General features: G+C 36.1%; 3 protein-coding genes across 5 annotated transcripts in view; all 3 read right to left on the bottom strand.

The window, feature by feature from the left end:
• Positions 1–555: 555 nt before the first annotated feature.
• Positions 556–4,367, bottom strand: LOC126854079 (macrophage mannose receptor 1-like). The gene is given in 12 exon segments (XM_050600480.1): positions 556–851; positions 951–1,153; positions 1,275–1,422; positions 1,592–1,774; positions 1,865–2,116; positions 2,359–2,559; positions 2,737–2,888; positions 2,890–2,962; positions 3,060–3,257; positions 3,358–3,606; positions 3,705–3,893; positions 4,322–4,367. Coding segments are annotated over 12 exon segments (2,115 nt in total). The 3' UTR covers positions 556–630.
• Positions 4,368–4,832: 465 nt separating this feature from the next.
• On the bottom strand, positions 4,833–8,301 carry LOC126854078 (nuclear receptor subfamily 2 group E member 1). The gene is made up of 6 exons (XM_050600479.1): positions 8,298–8,301; positions 7,975–8,115; positions 7,745–7,840; positions 6,108–6,371; positions 5,554–5,862; positions 4,833–5,107 (listed from the first exon to the last, which is right to left on the bottom strand). The coding sequence occupies exons 1-6, from the start codon at positions 8,299–8,301 to the stop codon at positions 4,875–4,877; spliced, it is 1,047 nt and encodes a 348-aa protein (XP_050456436.1). The 3' UTR covers positions 4,833–4,874.
• Positions 8,302–8,934: 633 nt separating this feature from the next.
• The window catches only part of LOC126853870 (GATA-binding factor A-like), a 43,297-nt gene continuing 38,247 nt past the window's right edge, over positions 8,935–13,984 (bottom strand). For 2 of the 3 annotated variants that reach the window (XM_050599974.1, XM_050599973.1), the window contains exons 3-6: positions 13,635–13,888; positions 12,139–12,311; positions 11,491–11,770; positions 8,935–11,144 (exon numbers count right to left, since the gene is read on the bottom strand). In XM_050599974.1, the coding sequence (XP_050455931.1) occupies positions 10,828–11,144; positions 11,491–11,770; positions 12,139–12,311; positions 13,635–13,888 (1,024 nt within the window). In that variant the 3' untranslated portion in view covers positions 8,935–10,827. The remainder of the gene's footprint in view (positions 11,145–11,490; positions 11,771–12,138; positions 12,312–13,634; positions 13,889–13,984) is intronic. The other variant, XM_050599975.1, reaches the window with a different exon arrangement.

Raw genomic sequence — 13,984 nt, 5'->3', positions numbered from 1 at the left:
CGGTCGAATCTGTAAAATAAAAATGTTGAAATATATGTATAAATTATTTCAGAGCTATAATCTATGATGGTGTAAACGAAAAAGAATCTACATTTACCATTATCCTTCGATGGTGATTTTGTTTCTGATTTTAAATCTTGATCCTTTGAATTCTCCTTTTCAGATGTTACCTGCATATAATTTAAAAAAATCAGCGGTTAATTATAGTCAATATAATTATTATTAATAAAATGCGTATGAAAATCTTTCTTAAATATATGTATATTAGCACCTGTTCTTGTGACTTATCCTGATTTTGATCGAATTCGCTCGAAGTAGTACGATGTATTGCAGTGCTATTTTTCTTTTCAGAATGTATATTGATAAGATCAGTTTCTCTATTTGGACCTAAAATCGTGAGATATCAAAGCTAGGAAATCGTAAATTATTTTGAAATTATTCAATTAATATTTGATGTAATTTTTCTTACATTGTAGTGTCCTCTTCTTGAAACCTGTGAAAAAGATGAATAATTATTTCTATTCGACTAAGAGATTATCGATTATTTCGCGTATATAACATTGTGAATTGTAAAATATAATATGTTAAATTAATCTAAAAGCGAAAGTATATTTTAAAGTTGAGTAAATCTCACATAATTTTACTCACTATGCAATTCTTTAATAATTGTGTCAAATTTTCGTCGTTGAATAGGTAAAGATTTTTATGACGATCGAAGCCGATAGAAGCCAGAGGAAGTAAGAACTCCCAGTTATCTTCTAAACCGATCGCAACAATACGATTGCCAACAGTCTTCATGTGAGCGAGAATTTCTACATATTGGTACATTTTGATCGCGTCGATGATAATGACTATGAGGTAAATATAATAAATTATATTAAATTAATGTATATAAAAGATGTATCGTTTTCCCATTTGATTTATTTACGTACGTATATTTATTTACATACATATCACGATTTTTCTTCCTTTATGCATCGCCAATTGTTGATTCCAGATTTTAGAATGCAATTGGCGAGAGTTGCCCACTGCGTTCGATTGTTTTCTGACGGAATTAATCGTTTGTAATGCCGCACAAGTGTCAGTTTGATTGAATGACAATTGAATCGGTGGAGTCATGCTATGCATTCCCATTTTGAGATTATAATTCATTCTAAAACATGATAAATATGTTCAGATTATACATAGATGATTTATAAGAAAAATATCTTTTCTGTTTATACGATATAACACAGCATATATCAAATGAATATAATTAATACATCGATACTTACGGAAAGATGTTTAGAATTTGTTCTATAAAGCGCAATGCTAACGATTGCATTTTTTCATTTGCATGATTCACAATGAAAAAGTAACCGGCGCTTCTTTGTAGATCGTGATCCAACGATCTTACCATTCGTTTCGCATAATCTTTCGATACTACAAGATATATTTTCAATCTTACACGAAATATTTTGCAATGAACGTGAAATTTATCTTTAAGACATGTGCGCAAGATATAATCGAATAATTTATACGAATTGTTAATAGTTAATTTTTTTTTTTTTTAATTTTTAGAGTTCGCCAATCTCTGAAAATTGTTCGTTACCGATACAGAACGGGACTTCGAGCCAGTTTTCCACGGTGCTCCATCCGTGTCGATGCGTGCAGAATATCTTTTTCATTCCCATCATCATAAATCCTTCGTCGCAGCGTAATTCGCAGCGTTTGCCTTTCAGCGTGTCTTCGCATATCCAGCTGCCGTTATTTACAGGTGGTACTATATTGCACGCTGAAATGTGACGCGTGTCTCGTTACGTCGCGTTCGTTCGCGTGAAAAAAAAACTACGATCCTTTTCGCAACACGGTTTTTTTTTCGTACTTATTTTGCAGACGAACGGTTGTTTGTTATTGCAATCGAGACCGTAAAAATGCGGTTTTACGTGATCGCTACGGTCCAGATTTAGGCAGGCCGCCGGGCGACCGATATAACGATCGAGCTGTTCGTCGTTCATGTTCGTCCAGGGTGGAAATCCGAAGGAGTCCTTCTTATTCGCGATCCTACGACCGCTTTGTGTCCATTGCCACTTGTTCTTTTTGATCAAATTTCCTCCGATCCAAACATGAGATATATCTGTATAAGTAATGAAGGGAGGGAATGCAATTATATACGCGAAATAAATCACTGTCAGTTCTAATATTTTAATCTTTCGATTTTCTATCTAACACAGTTTTAAAATCAAGTAAACTATGCTTCATATTAATATATAATATGAACAATTGACAGACGATTTTCAACTTAATTAGGAAATAAAGTGAAAATAAAAAATAGGATATTATTTTAATTCGTATTGTGTAGTTATATCGATAGTATACCTTTAGGATGATCGCTCATCGCTTCAACGATCAGATTAGTGATGTTCATGTCATTCATCTGAGCTAGCACGCTACCCCGTTTATTACAAAATGCATTGCTCTCTTGCCAAGTCTTTTCCATCGGATAAATGATGTAGATGCTATTATTGTACGTGAACTTTGTAGGCTCATTTAGCCAATCATTGAACTCGTCTTTCGGATCTAAAATAAATGTCAAGGATGTGAATGATCTTTAGGACGCGATTATGCTATGTAATATTTTCTCACGAATGAAACTGAGGTTTGCATTCAACGGCGTTATTAAACGCGTTCGATCTTATCATCGCGATTATCAATAAACAGAGTAAGCCGTTAATATATCTATAGTACATAACGTACATTCCTCACATATGAAGTCGCGCTTGCGGTCGCATCGCGCCTCGATGAAACTCGGTATGTTATCTATGTGACGATCGAAGAGCAGACATCCGTCGTTTCTCTCGGACCTACCGGATCGCCACGGCGGGTATCCGTTTTCGTCCGTTGAAGACTATGCTCATACCCGTGGACAACCATATCCATTGACCATGGGTATAATGCGCCCCGATCCAGACATTCTCGAAATCTTAATACGTAAAATGAGATTTTAGTTGACGATTAATTTCTTTTAGGCTTGAAAATTTTTTCTATAGTAAAATCATTATTCGACGCAATTCTTTTACCTGGCCGTGCCTTTGTCATAACATTGGCGAGAATCTCAATGACATCAGAATTGCTCAGAATAGCTAATCTGGCGCCTAATAAACGGCAATATACCGCGGCCTCTTCCCAGGTAAATCTGGCATGATAAAAGATATACGTGCGTCGTTGTATCTGCACCCACTTGGAAGGTATAGGTTTTCCGACTCCCTCTTCGCGTTCTATCGACAGATAATTGAAACATTTTAACGTTCAATCAATACTTTTCGGAATAAGGATATATTTGAAATAAAAACACATAGGAAATAGAACTCATTTTACTCTTTTCGCAGATAAATGACCGTTGCCGACGACAATCTAGGTCGATAAAATTGGGATGAGAATGAGAGCGACGATCTATCGCCAGACAACTTTTCATCGGTCGTGATGGTTCCCTGGCCCATGGCGGATAATCCTCTATATTTGGTTGCACAGGTATCTCCTTGTTTTTCTGCGATTCAACGTGATCGTACATCCATGACCACGTATTTCCCAGACGTCGTCCGCCGAGCCACGAATCTTTCTTGATTTCTGATTCCGAATAATCGCGTATAATTTGTTTTAATAGAGACGATATATTTTACGGAATATTTGTATGGTAGGATGTTATGTGTAGCATCGAATCGCACCAATGTTAGAATCCGCCATCAACTCTGCAATTTTTGCGGCTTTTTCCAAGGTATCTAGGATGGCGAGCTTTCCATTGTAATAACTACACAGCACTCGCGCTTCGTCCCAAGTCACTTGTTGAGAGAAGAAAAGATATTGCGTTTCGTTCAAATCGTAATATTCAACCATCGATTGAGGCTCGCTTTTACCTTTTTAAAATAATTATTTACTTAAAAAGGCAGTTTATATATGATAACGGGATTATATTATGTTGAAAAATAGCTATAAGAATGTTAAATAATTAGTTTCTAGAATATGTACAATGTTTCTCAAATATTGCAGTGTTCCAATCGGCTCCTGTAGATATGATATTATATGAGATATTACCTTATGTGAAAAGGAAGAAAGATCGAAAAAAATTTAATTTCTTACTTGTTCCATGTACCTGATATTGCACTTCCATCGAGGATGTGACTAGAATTTATTATTCATTTATTTTATATATTTATTAAAAGGAATTGCAGGGAATTTATTTATATATTTATATATTTTATTTATATATTTTATATTATTTTAATGTTAAATTTATTGTTTGAATATTTTTTTTATATATCTTGAGTTTTGCAGCAATACTTACTTGCACCTATTGCTACGACGGCGGCGATGAAAAGTAAAGTAAACATTATTGGAATTCTCGATGAATTTTCATTACTTATTCGAAAAACAATTTATTCATCACACCGACCTCGACAGTCGATCTTAATCTACTCAGAAACTTTAATTTTTTTAATCCGCACAATATGAACTTCTGACTGCCTTCGCAGAGACCTCTGTGCGGAATGTAAAATTTTGCATCGGGAGAATGCGTGTATATGGCGTTAGTTTACCAAATAGCGATGATTTATAGCGATTTAAGATCGCGAAGGAATTCAATATCGCGTCGAAATTAAATCATTGTTACGCAAAGAATCATTCAAAGAATTGAATCATTGTTACAGAAAAGAAGCATTTTTTTCTCTTTGCTATAATATTTTTATATGTGATATATTTTATTAGTCGATACATTTATGCATACATATTCTTAATGAATTATATCGTATAAATTAATATCTACTTAATTTCTTGCATCTCTTTCTGATGAGGAATGCGATTACAATACATATTTTAAGTATTTCATTGTTACAGTGAACTTATCGCACAGACGCGATGACTCTTTCTAGATCTGCATCGCCGATAATCGGCGCGAATAATTCCCCGGCCAATTCCCGAGGGCAGCATCCGGTAAGAATAGGTAGGACAAATAGAATCTTGGCCAATTTGTTATCGCGATCATCACGATGTCGAAGATGTAGTATTAATGCCTCTACGGCGTTATCTCGCGCTTGTGACATTACGCGGAAACTATTGGTGGTATTGGTAATCTCTGCAATTTTAAAATGATATACACACTGTAACGTATTTTTATTGTCAACATATTGAAACTTGAGTCAAAATTTTGCTCCCATTTTCTTTAATTTTATAGGATTTTATAGGAATATTAATTCTAAACAAAAAGTTATATATGAGTCGAAAAATAGTTCCTTAAAAATCTCTAAAGAAACTTTTTGTTTCTCAAAGTCTGGCCGGAACGTTTGGGCTTATCCTGTATAAAAATTGAGCCTACTTTATATATCAAATAGAATAATAAACAAATAGTTTTCTATTTAAGAAATCAAAAGAAGAATTTTTAGCAAAATTGTAGATCAAATTAGTTTCAAAATAGAGCGATGATGACTGTTTAAATAAAGTATCAAGATAGCTGTCAAATTAAAGAGGTAGGAGAAAAATCTCGACCCGAGATGTGCATGATGGGCATGTGATTTTTCTTACCAGGACGACACAGCGCGAATGTATCCAAAATGCATAATTCGACATCATCGAGTTGCAGTTTTGCAATCGCGGTGCGCGCCGCGGTCAAGCATGCTGTCGCACCGTCGTTATTCGTCGTATCTTGTCCTCGTATGTTCATCAGATCGATCGGCCACGTGGCCGCGCGTAGAACGAAGAGAGCGGACCATCCATGACGGAGAATTTTATTTTGTTCCTCCACGTTCAGCATTAAGAAGTCTCGGTGTCGACGTGCACTTCGAACAGCCGCCAGAAATATTTGCGCAGATATTTCGTACTGTATAGCTGTGCCTAATAAAATCCATTCGATTTATTGTCCAACAATAAAATATAAATCGTGCAACGATTGCAATGCATTCAAAAATCAAGTTTTCTCTGAAACTACTAAACTCAATTCAATTTTGGGAAGGGAAAAATTAATTAAGCTTTATCTTTTATATTTTATTAATAATTTTTTCAATAAGCGGTTAAAAGGTTTCATAAAGTATCTGCTGCGAATTAAATATATTACATATTTAACGAAAAAAAAATATTACCAGGCGATATAATTCTTGTCGGTTGTATATGACGTGACATAACAGGTAAGAATATATTCTCTCCAGTTTCAGACTCGTGTAATGTCTTCATCATTAAAGTGTTGTTCAGTGCAGGATTTTTAAAGGGCAAGTATATCTCGGAATTGTTAAAGCGTGCACAAAGAGTCGTCGATGAATCGACTGTAGGCTTCCAGGTGAGACTAGAATTATGCGGATTTGAGAGTACGTTACTTCGAACGCGAGGTCCTCGTTCCTCCTGTACCGCTGTAAAAATATATGCTTTAAGAGTTTAACATTATCTCTCGTAAATAATTGTTGTGTTAAAAAAAAACTGATTTTTTGCCGCAACAATTATTATAATTGCTTTCGAAAGAGAGAAATAAAATAAACAAATATCTTGTAAAGATACAACTTTTCGGATGGATGTTAAATATTTCTGAATGTTTTATGAAAATACTAAAATTTTGTTTTTTAAATTGCATAATTATTTACGACTGACTTTTGTTACGTTGCTCGTGCACTTATAAGACTTATATTATCAAAACAACATGTTATTTTCATTTATAGAGAAAAAGATATTTACCAATTTTTTTTTTATATACTTTATGGCAACAGATTCGAGATTAAAATATGAATGTTTAAATTATTCAAATATTATGTACTATTCTTTTATAAAATAATGAGGATTCATCCGTGAAATATATTTATTGATTCTTTTATTTCGTTACGTTTTACTTGCACGCCTTCGTTATAATCGATACGAAGGCGCACGTAACAATGATGTAGTCGAACAATTTTAGCGGGATTGCTTTAATTCTCCGATCACAGCGTACAGGCTTTGTGTACTTAAGAGCTGACCACCGGAGTTGACACTCGATGTCGTTTCACATGACACGTTATCGCAATGGCTACCACTATATTATTTATAAGACTAAATCCGGAAAAAGTTGACTAGAAAGACAACTATCGCATCCTGTGTTGATTTACTTATATAACTGATTTAATATTTTTCTTAAAATTCTTGAATGTTTTATTTCTGAACGTTAAAGTTTAAATTGTATTGAAATACACAACATATAACACAAGACTATACAAAAAAAAAACATTAGATTGACATGGATTGTCTTGTTGCAAGCCCGCTGTCAATTAATTTTTTCAGATAGCGGTTAAGGGTGAAGAGGCACGTGTCTAGCATACGCCATTGTTTGCATCTCGTTGAGTTCGTTAGCACCTGCTCGACCTTACTGTGCCTACTTGTCGGCGGTGATTTTATGTTTTGTCTGAGATTTTGTATGCACAACACATCATCGATTTAATGTTATTCGGCACGGAAAAATAATAAATAATAAAGATCGATTCTCGGTTGAAAATAAATGCATATAAATTATTATTTATAAAATTTTTTTGGAAAAAAAGATTTTAATTAAAATTTTTATTTTGCAGACAAATGATGACATGTATTAATTTTTAAACGAATATAATATATATATATATATATATATATATATATATATATATATATATATAATGTATGAAATTATTATTGTTGCATGTCAATCTTAAAACGGAAACTTGATTTCTCTAGCCAAGTGCATACCAGAGTGTATAAAAAATATTGGTTTTTTTTTTCTACTTACCTGCTGTATTCATGCCAACGGAGAAGCATTTTTTTAGACGGCAATGCGGACACCAATTTCGTCTAGCTTTGTCAACGGTGCAAGAGCCATCGCTATCTGAATAATTACAGATTCGATTATGATATATGCATGTATATATATTTTATATTTCGATCAAATTCTATGATATGCATACTAGGTGATATTGACACGCGGCATATTTTACTTTTGTTAAAAATACGTATACAGACTTGTGCAGGTAAACAAGGCGCCGCGACGCACAGATCTCTTGAAGAAACACGAGCAACCATCGCAGCAATAAACACCGTAATGTTTACCGTATGATCGATCACCGCACACTTTGCAAGACACCGGCGTGGGCAGAGTTCTTCCTGTCGCAAAAAATATTATCGTTCATCAGATAGGAATTCCAGGAATACCGAGATTTTAATTTGCGAATTTTTCACAACTATTTACAATTGACTTTCATTATAAAAACGTTATTTATATTGGACTTGTGCATTTGTGCTATCAAAATATAATATGTTATCTTTGTCTGTGATTGAATATTTACCCATTTTTTTTTATATTACACTGCAACAGATTCGAGAAACTGCAGAATAGCAATCTGGCCTGATTTCGACGGAATGTGAGAGTCGCGTGATGATCGCAACGAGCGATCGTGCGCGATCAGGCTCGCGAGCGAAGAGAAACTCTTTCGGAACGACGTGTGGAAGACGCTCCCCTGTCCGAGGGAGGTTTAACTCGCAATGGTGGTGGAAACAAACTTGGGGATGAGTTGGATTTGTTCGATGTGTCACTTCGAACGTCAGAACGCGGAAGGATAATATTTGCAGTGGACTGGTCGAGCGTAACCGATTATTGTTCGATCGTAAAATTATTATTTCAAGATAGACGCGAGGAAACGACTTTATTCAATCCATCGACGTCATATACGATGGAAAAGAAGCCGACGCTTTATTATAATTGTCCGAAATTTATTTGGAAGAAAAAGAAACGCCCTGATATATTTAGTAGTCTACTCTTCAAAGGTAAGAGATACACACAATCTTTTTATTGAAAAAAAAAAATATTCTTTTTTTTCTCGATTTACAATATTCTCGTTTGATGTGGGTATATAAAAATATGCTAAATAAAAATCCACAACCCAATCTCCTATTTCTCCAGTATTATTATAATTTGTCTCGAAATTTAATCAACAAGGTGGTATAATTTTATTTTCTTTTATTTATCAGCAATACAATTAAAAAGATATGTCAGAAACGCATTGGATTTTACAAATAATATTACGTGCGTTATTGTACAAAGTCGTTTAAAGTTATGCTTCTAACTTTCGGATACATATAAATAATTGAGTGTCCTCGTTTGCCTTCGAAGAAATATCACCATTAATTGCGTATTATGTAATTATAGCACTGCCATATTGCTTCAATAATTTATTTGTCCATATATAAAAAGCTCACATGTGTGGACAATTTGCAGAAATTTTAATCACAACTGTAGAAGTACATCGTAATTGTGATTTATACTTTTCATTAACTTTTCGCGAGTTTATTTCAAATAGATTTTCTCTTTCCCCAGTTCGGAAAGAAACGCAGCTTTCCTCGTCTTAAGTGGATAAAATTATTTATTGCGCGTCGCAAAAGTAAGTTATAGAGGAACTATACACAAAGATTCACATTCTCTTGATTAACTAAACGTATGCTTAAGGAAACCGTGGCAGCCCTTCGGGCTACGCGAGTCAATAAATTATAAGAATGGCTCATCAGGCTTCTTCTTTTTATCTTTCAAAGTGAAATCGTTATTGTATTTGTGCAAGGATTATTATTACGAGTCTCATAACATTATTGTATCTCGAAAAATCGATTTCGCCTCTGTTTCACTTTTTCCTTATGACTTTATAATTCAATGTTTATCATTGTCGATAGATAGGATAAACTTTTGAATATTCAAAGAAAATAATTTAAACAGGATGATATATTTTTGTCAAAAATGGAAAGATATAAGCAACTATCCTGATTCAGTTTCACTTTAGTATTAAATAAAACGATAAAGAGTTACTGAGATTGAAAAAGATCTATTTCTAACATTGCGATAAAGTTTATTATTGGGGATTATTTACAATTAAGTACTCTGTGGATAGTGCATGCAGCGCGCATTTATTGTGTAACGAAGGAGGAACTATGTTGAATAATCGGCGTAAGTAAGTTGAAGAAACTATTTCGACATTTAAATAATGGAGGCATCTTTTTCATCTAATCGTCAATATATAAATCGAGATATACTACTGTTCGATTAGAAAACTGAAAAATAGTCGTATATCTTTGCGCTTTTGTCAAATCAGGAAGCACTCTCTCGCATTAATTATATTATTTTATTATAACTCAGCTATTTACACGTGTGTCGGGTATTGCGAATGAACGCAAGAAGCGCGTAATAAAATATGTAAATGTGCTGCGTCTCATTTTATAGTTAAATTAGCGCGGAGTGATTTTTAATATCGTCGTCCTTCAAATAATTTTTTTATAATCCCTGTCATTGACTAGAGATCCAATTCTCCTCCTGATTAGAACATATATGTCTGTTAATGACACGCTTAAAATCGAAATCTTTAAGACACATCCATGATATTTAATCTCTCCTCGAATCGTTTCATCGGACATCAAAGCATCCGCATAGCTTTTTGTACATGATGTAACCATTCTTTTGGAAAGTTTTATATATATACTTTTTCGAGGAATAATACATTCTCCTCCTGAGTTCACAATGTTCGAAAAAAGGTTTTCTAATTTTAAAACAATTTGCGCGTCCGTCATTGACTAGTCCTGCGTATTATTATAGAAAAATCCTTCCATTTGTCTTAATCGTTAACTTTTTTATTCTCTCTTTTAATAGATTAGTTCAAGTCAGATCATTCCATTCAATCTTCAATCTTAGGTTCACCACCACAAACTTCGTGACGTAAGCTTGTCAGCGAATACTTGGCTAGTCCGCGTTGCGGAAAAGTCTTCTCTTCGTCGCTCAATGCGTTCGAATTCATTTGCCGAGACGATTCCAGGAAGCGAACTTTGATCGCTAAACAATTACGAGGATGCGAGTAATTTCGCCGTAGTGGTGACATGATGCTGATGATGATAGGACGTTTCCTGGGTGGCGTAATAGCTCTGCTGCTGATGCTCGCTCGTGGTGGCGAGTTGATGCGGATGCTGATAGTAAGATGAATACGGCTGGCCAACGACGCCATCGCAGCTTCGCGGTTCCGTTTTCACAGCAGGTATACCGGTACTTCCGGTGGCGAGAAGAGATGTATGTCCAAGGTAAACGGGTCTATCGATCGATGTAGACGAGCCCGATGACTTTGACTCGCTCTGATGTTGTTGCTGCTGATTGTTCTTTAAATCTAAGACATAATCGCAAAATAATTGTGTTAAATGAGATATCGAATGATGGCCATTCATATTATACACATATTATTTATCTAATAAATATAAGAAATATGAATAACTAATTTTATTAGCATGTAATAATTTTAATTTAATATTAGAAGGCAAATGAGGGATGAATTATACCTAAAATTTTTATTTATATTAAAAGTTAGATGAATATAAAATTTATTATCTATATTTTAGAATTTTATATTTTTATATTTGATATGACGTATATAAGAGACATATATTTATATTTTATATGATATATATATATTTTTGTGTTATACGCAGAGAAAAAAATGTAACATCTCTACGGACCTGTGGAAGGAGAGGATGTAGTCGAGGCGCTGGTTTCGTGGTCCCCCGTAGACGATCTGGTATTCGGTTCTGGAGTCTTCTTCGGCTTCCTCTTCCTCGTCTGTATGCCGTCCTTTCGCATCGCCAGTGGCCTATTCACCCCGTGCAATTTGAAATACAATCCGCAGGCGTTGCACACCGGCTCGCCCTCGTTGTTGCGCCTCCACAACGTCGTAGTGCGAGTGCCGCAGTTCGTGCAGCACAGCCCCAGTCGCCTCGTCGCGGTCTGAAATTCCGACATCTGTCCCATTTGTAACGCACTTGCTGATGCTTCTCGAGGTACATTCGTTGTTAAACAAAGTATAGAAGAATTGAAAAGATTTTTTTTTTTTTAGTGTATCCTATTAAAAATGAGCGAACTAATTTTTCTAATATATTTCTAATATATTTATAAAAAGATATTTGTAGATATATTTTGATAGGCCTATATGATTGTTCATTTCTTTCTCAAAGTCAAAAGTTTGGTGCCAGATGTTTTGTGGACACTCTATATATAACTTTATCACATTACTTTTTTTTTTAGCGTAAAAGAATAGCTCTCTTGACAAAAGTGAATACACGCGTGGGATATTGATGAAATTTCGTATGATCATTTATGGATGAACTTACCAGGCGTTTCGAGGGCTTGATGAGCGGCCTGTTCATGCCGTTCATCTTATGATAAAGTCCGCATGCGTTGCAGAGATAATGGCCAGTGCCGTCCCTTCGCCAGAGCGGCGTCGATATCGCGCCGCAATTCACGCACTCGCGACCCTCACCGAATTGAAAATCCATCGCGGTGTCTGCAATCATTTTCAATTGATTAACGTTAGTATCATTAATTAATTTCATATATTTACCGTAAAACAGTCTTAACCGCGATTGACTTTTCTTTTTTCTTTTTTTTATCAAGCTCTGACTCTGAAATTTTTATTTGAAATTGAAAGAAATTTAAGAGAGCGTCAAAATTGCAAAAAAGAATTTAAATATTATTCTATATTCGACGTAAACTCTATCATTGACTCTGCTTTTCATTCTAATTCTACTCGCCCTTCTCGTAAATCGGGGATAGTCTTAGTGGCGCGTCGGACTGATAGGATAAGACCGGCGCTCTCTTGCGTCTTTTATCTAGTCTCGAGGATATGCTCGCGGCGGATTTAAAGTTAGACAGAGCCGACAGTGCGACGGACGCGATTCTCGCACTTCCTTTCGGAGAAAGCAGCATCCGCGCGCTCTGGACCGATTTCCCTCGCCGCCACTACCGTAAAACACTTGACCGCGGCATCGACCCGACCAACTTCAAAGGCGCCGCTATCACTTATTCATCGCACATGGCCCGCCGCGTGCGTGGCGGCGAGCACAGCAGCATCCGCGAGGAAAGTAGTTTCTTTCTCTCGGCCGTTCTTCAGTATGCCTTCCTTCCACCACTCAACTTCCCCCTCCCCCATTTTCTGTTCCATAACGGCGCTATCAAGGAAGTCGGTGTTAATCATACGGCATCAAACGCTTCTTTTCACGCGCGCGTTAATTCGATTTATTTCAGGTATCGTTTGAAAATTTGTACGCGAGTATGTATATTTAGCTATTAGAGAATTTTTTTCGTAAATAAGAGAATAGTTTGGGACCAAAGAGATTTTAAATCGCGTCATGTATAGAAATGGTCCCCTTGAAAATTCCACGGGTACCATCTCGCGCGTGTTATCGTCGCGCTCGCTCGCGATATCGTCTGCGGTTTCGATAAACTAATCGTCGCGCCATAGGAAATTGCATGCCTACGTATCTTATCGCCCTGGCATATACGGGCAGTTCACATAACTTTTGTTTATCATCGGGACTTTACGCGTGATGCACGCCAACGAAAAGCGATATACGTTTTCATGCGATGGACTTGAAGGTTCATGTAATTCAGCCGCATTATAGCGGTATTCTTTTACGTATAACATATAAATAATTTTTTCAGTTGGTATTATTATTAAAAATTTTCTATTCCAAAAATATCTATACCGGTATCATATAAGCCGAGAGGCGGCCATGTGACATTTCTCTTTGTCAACGATTTTACAGAATTCGCGGTGTAGAATATTTACAATACAATATATCGAAGAGCCCTTGCACGGTATACGCACCATAAGGCGAGGCGCGTTGGAAGCCGGCACCGTCGTAGGCGCGCCACGAGGACATCATCGCGACGTTCTGCGCGTAAAACGGTGCGGCCGCGGCGAGGGACGAGTGCGGATGCGCCGCGTGCGGATGTCCCGCGTGCGGATGACCCGGACCGGCGTGCGGACCCATCGTCGACGCGGTTCCACTCGCGTGACCGGCGAGCGCGTGATGCGTCGCGTATGTCTCCACTCCGTGCTGCCAGGACGCCGTCTTCTCCCTTCGAAAAAAATCGAGAAGAACGTTAATCTGCTATAGATATACATTGTAAAAAAATTTCAAAGTGTCTGAATTTTCAGATAGAATATTGTCTGAA

Source organism: Cataglyphis hispanica, chromosome 13 (assembly GCF_021464435.1).
Source record: "Cataglyphis hispanica isolate Lineage 1 chromosome 13, ULB_Chis1_1.0, whole genome shotgun sequence".
Lineage (NCBI taxonomy): Eukaryota > Metazoa > Arthropoda > Insecta > Hymenoptera > Formicidae > Cataglyphis > Cataglyphis hispanica.
Note: the sequence above shows the minus strand (reverse complement) of the source record. Positions and strands in the feature narration are given on the sequence as shown.

Bases quoted from the DNA above. Each gene is read 5' to 3' on its own strand.
- LOC126854078 (XM_050600479.1), bottom strand. The intron at 7,841-7,974 runs GTCTGTATACGT...GTAATTATTCAG, and splicing joins CGCCTTGTTTACCTGCACAA to ATAGCGATGGCTCTTGCACC. The intron at 5,863-6,107 runs GTAATATTTTTT...GGATTTTATTAG, and splicing joins GACAAGAATTATATCGCCTG to GCACAGCTATACAGTACGAA.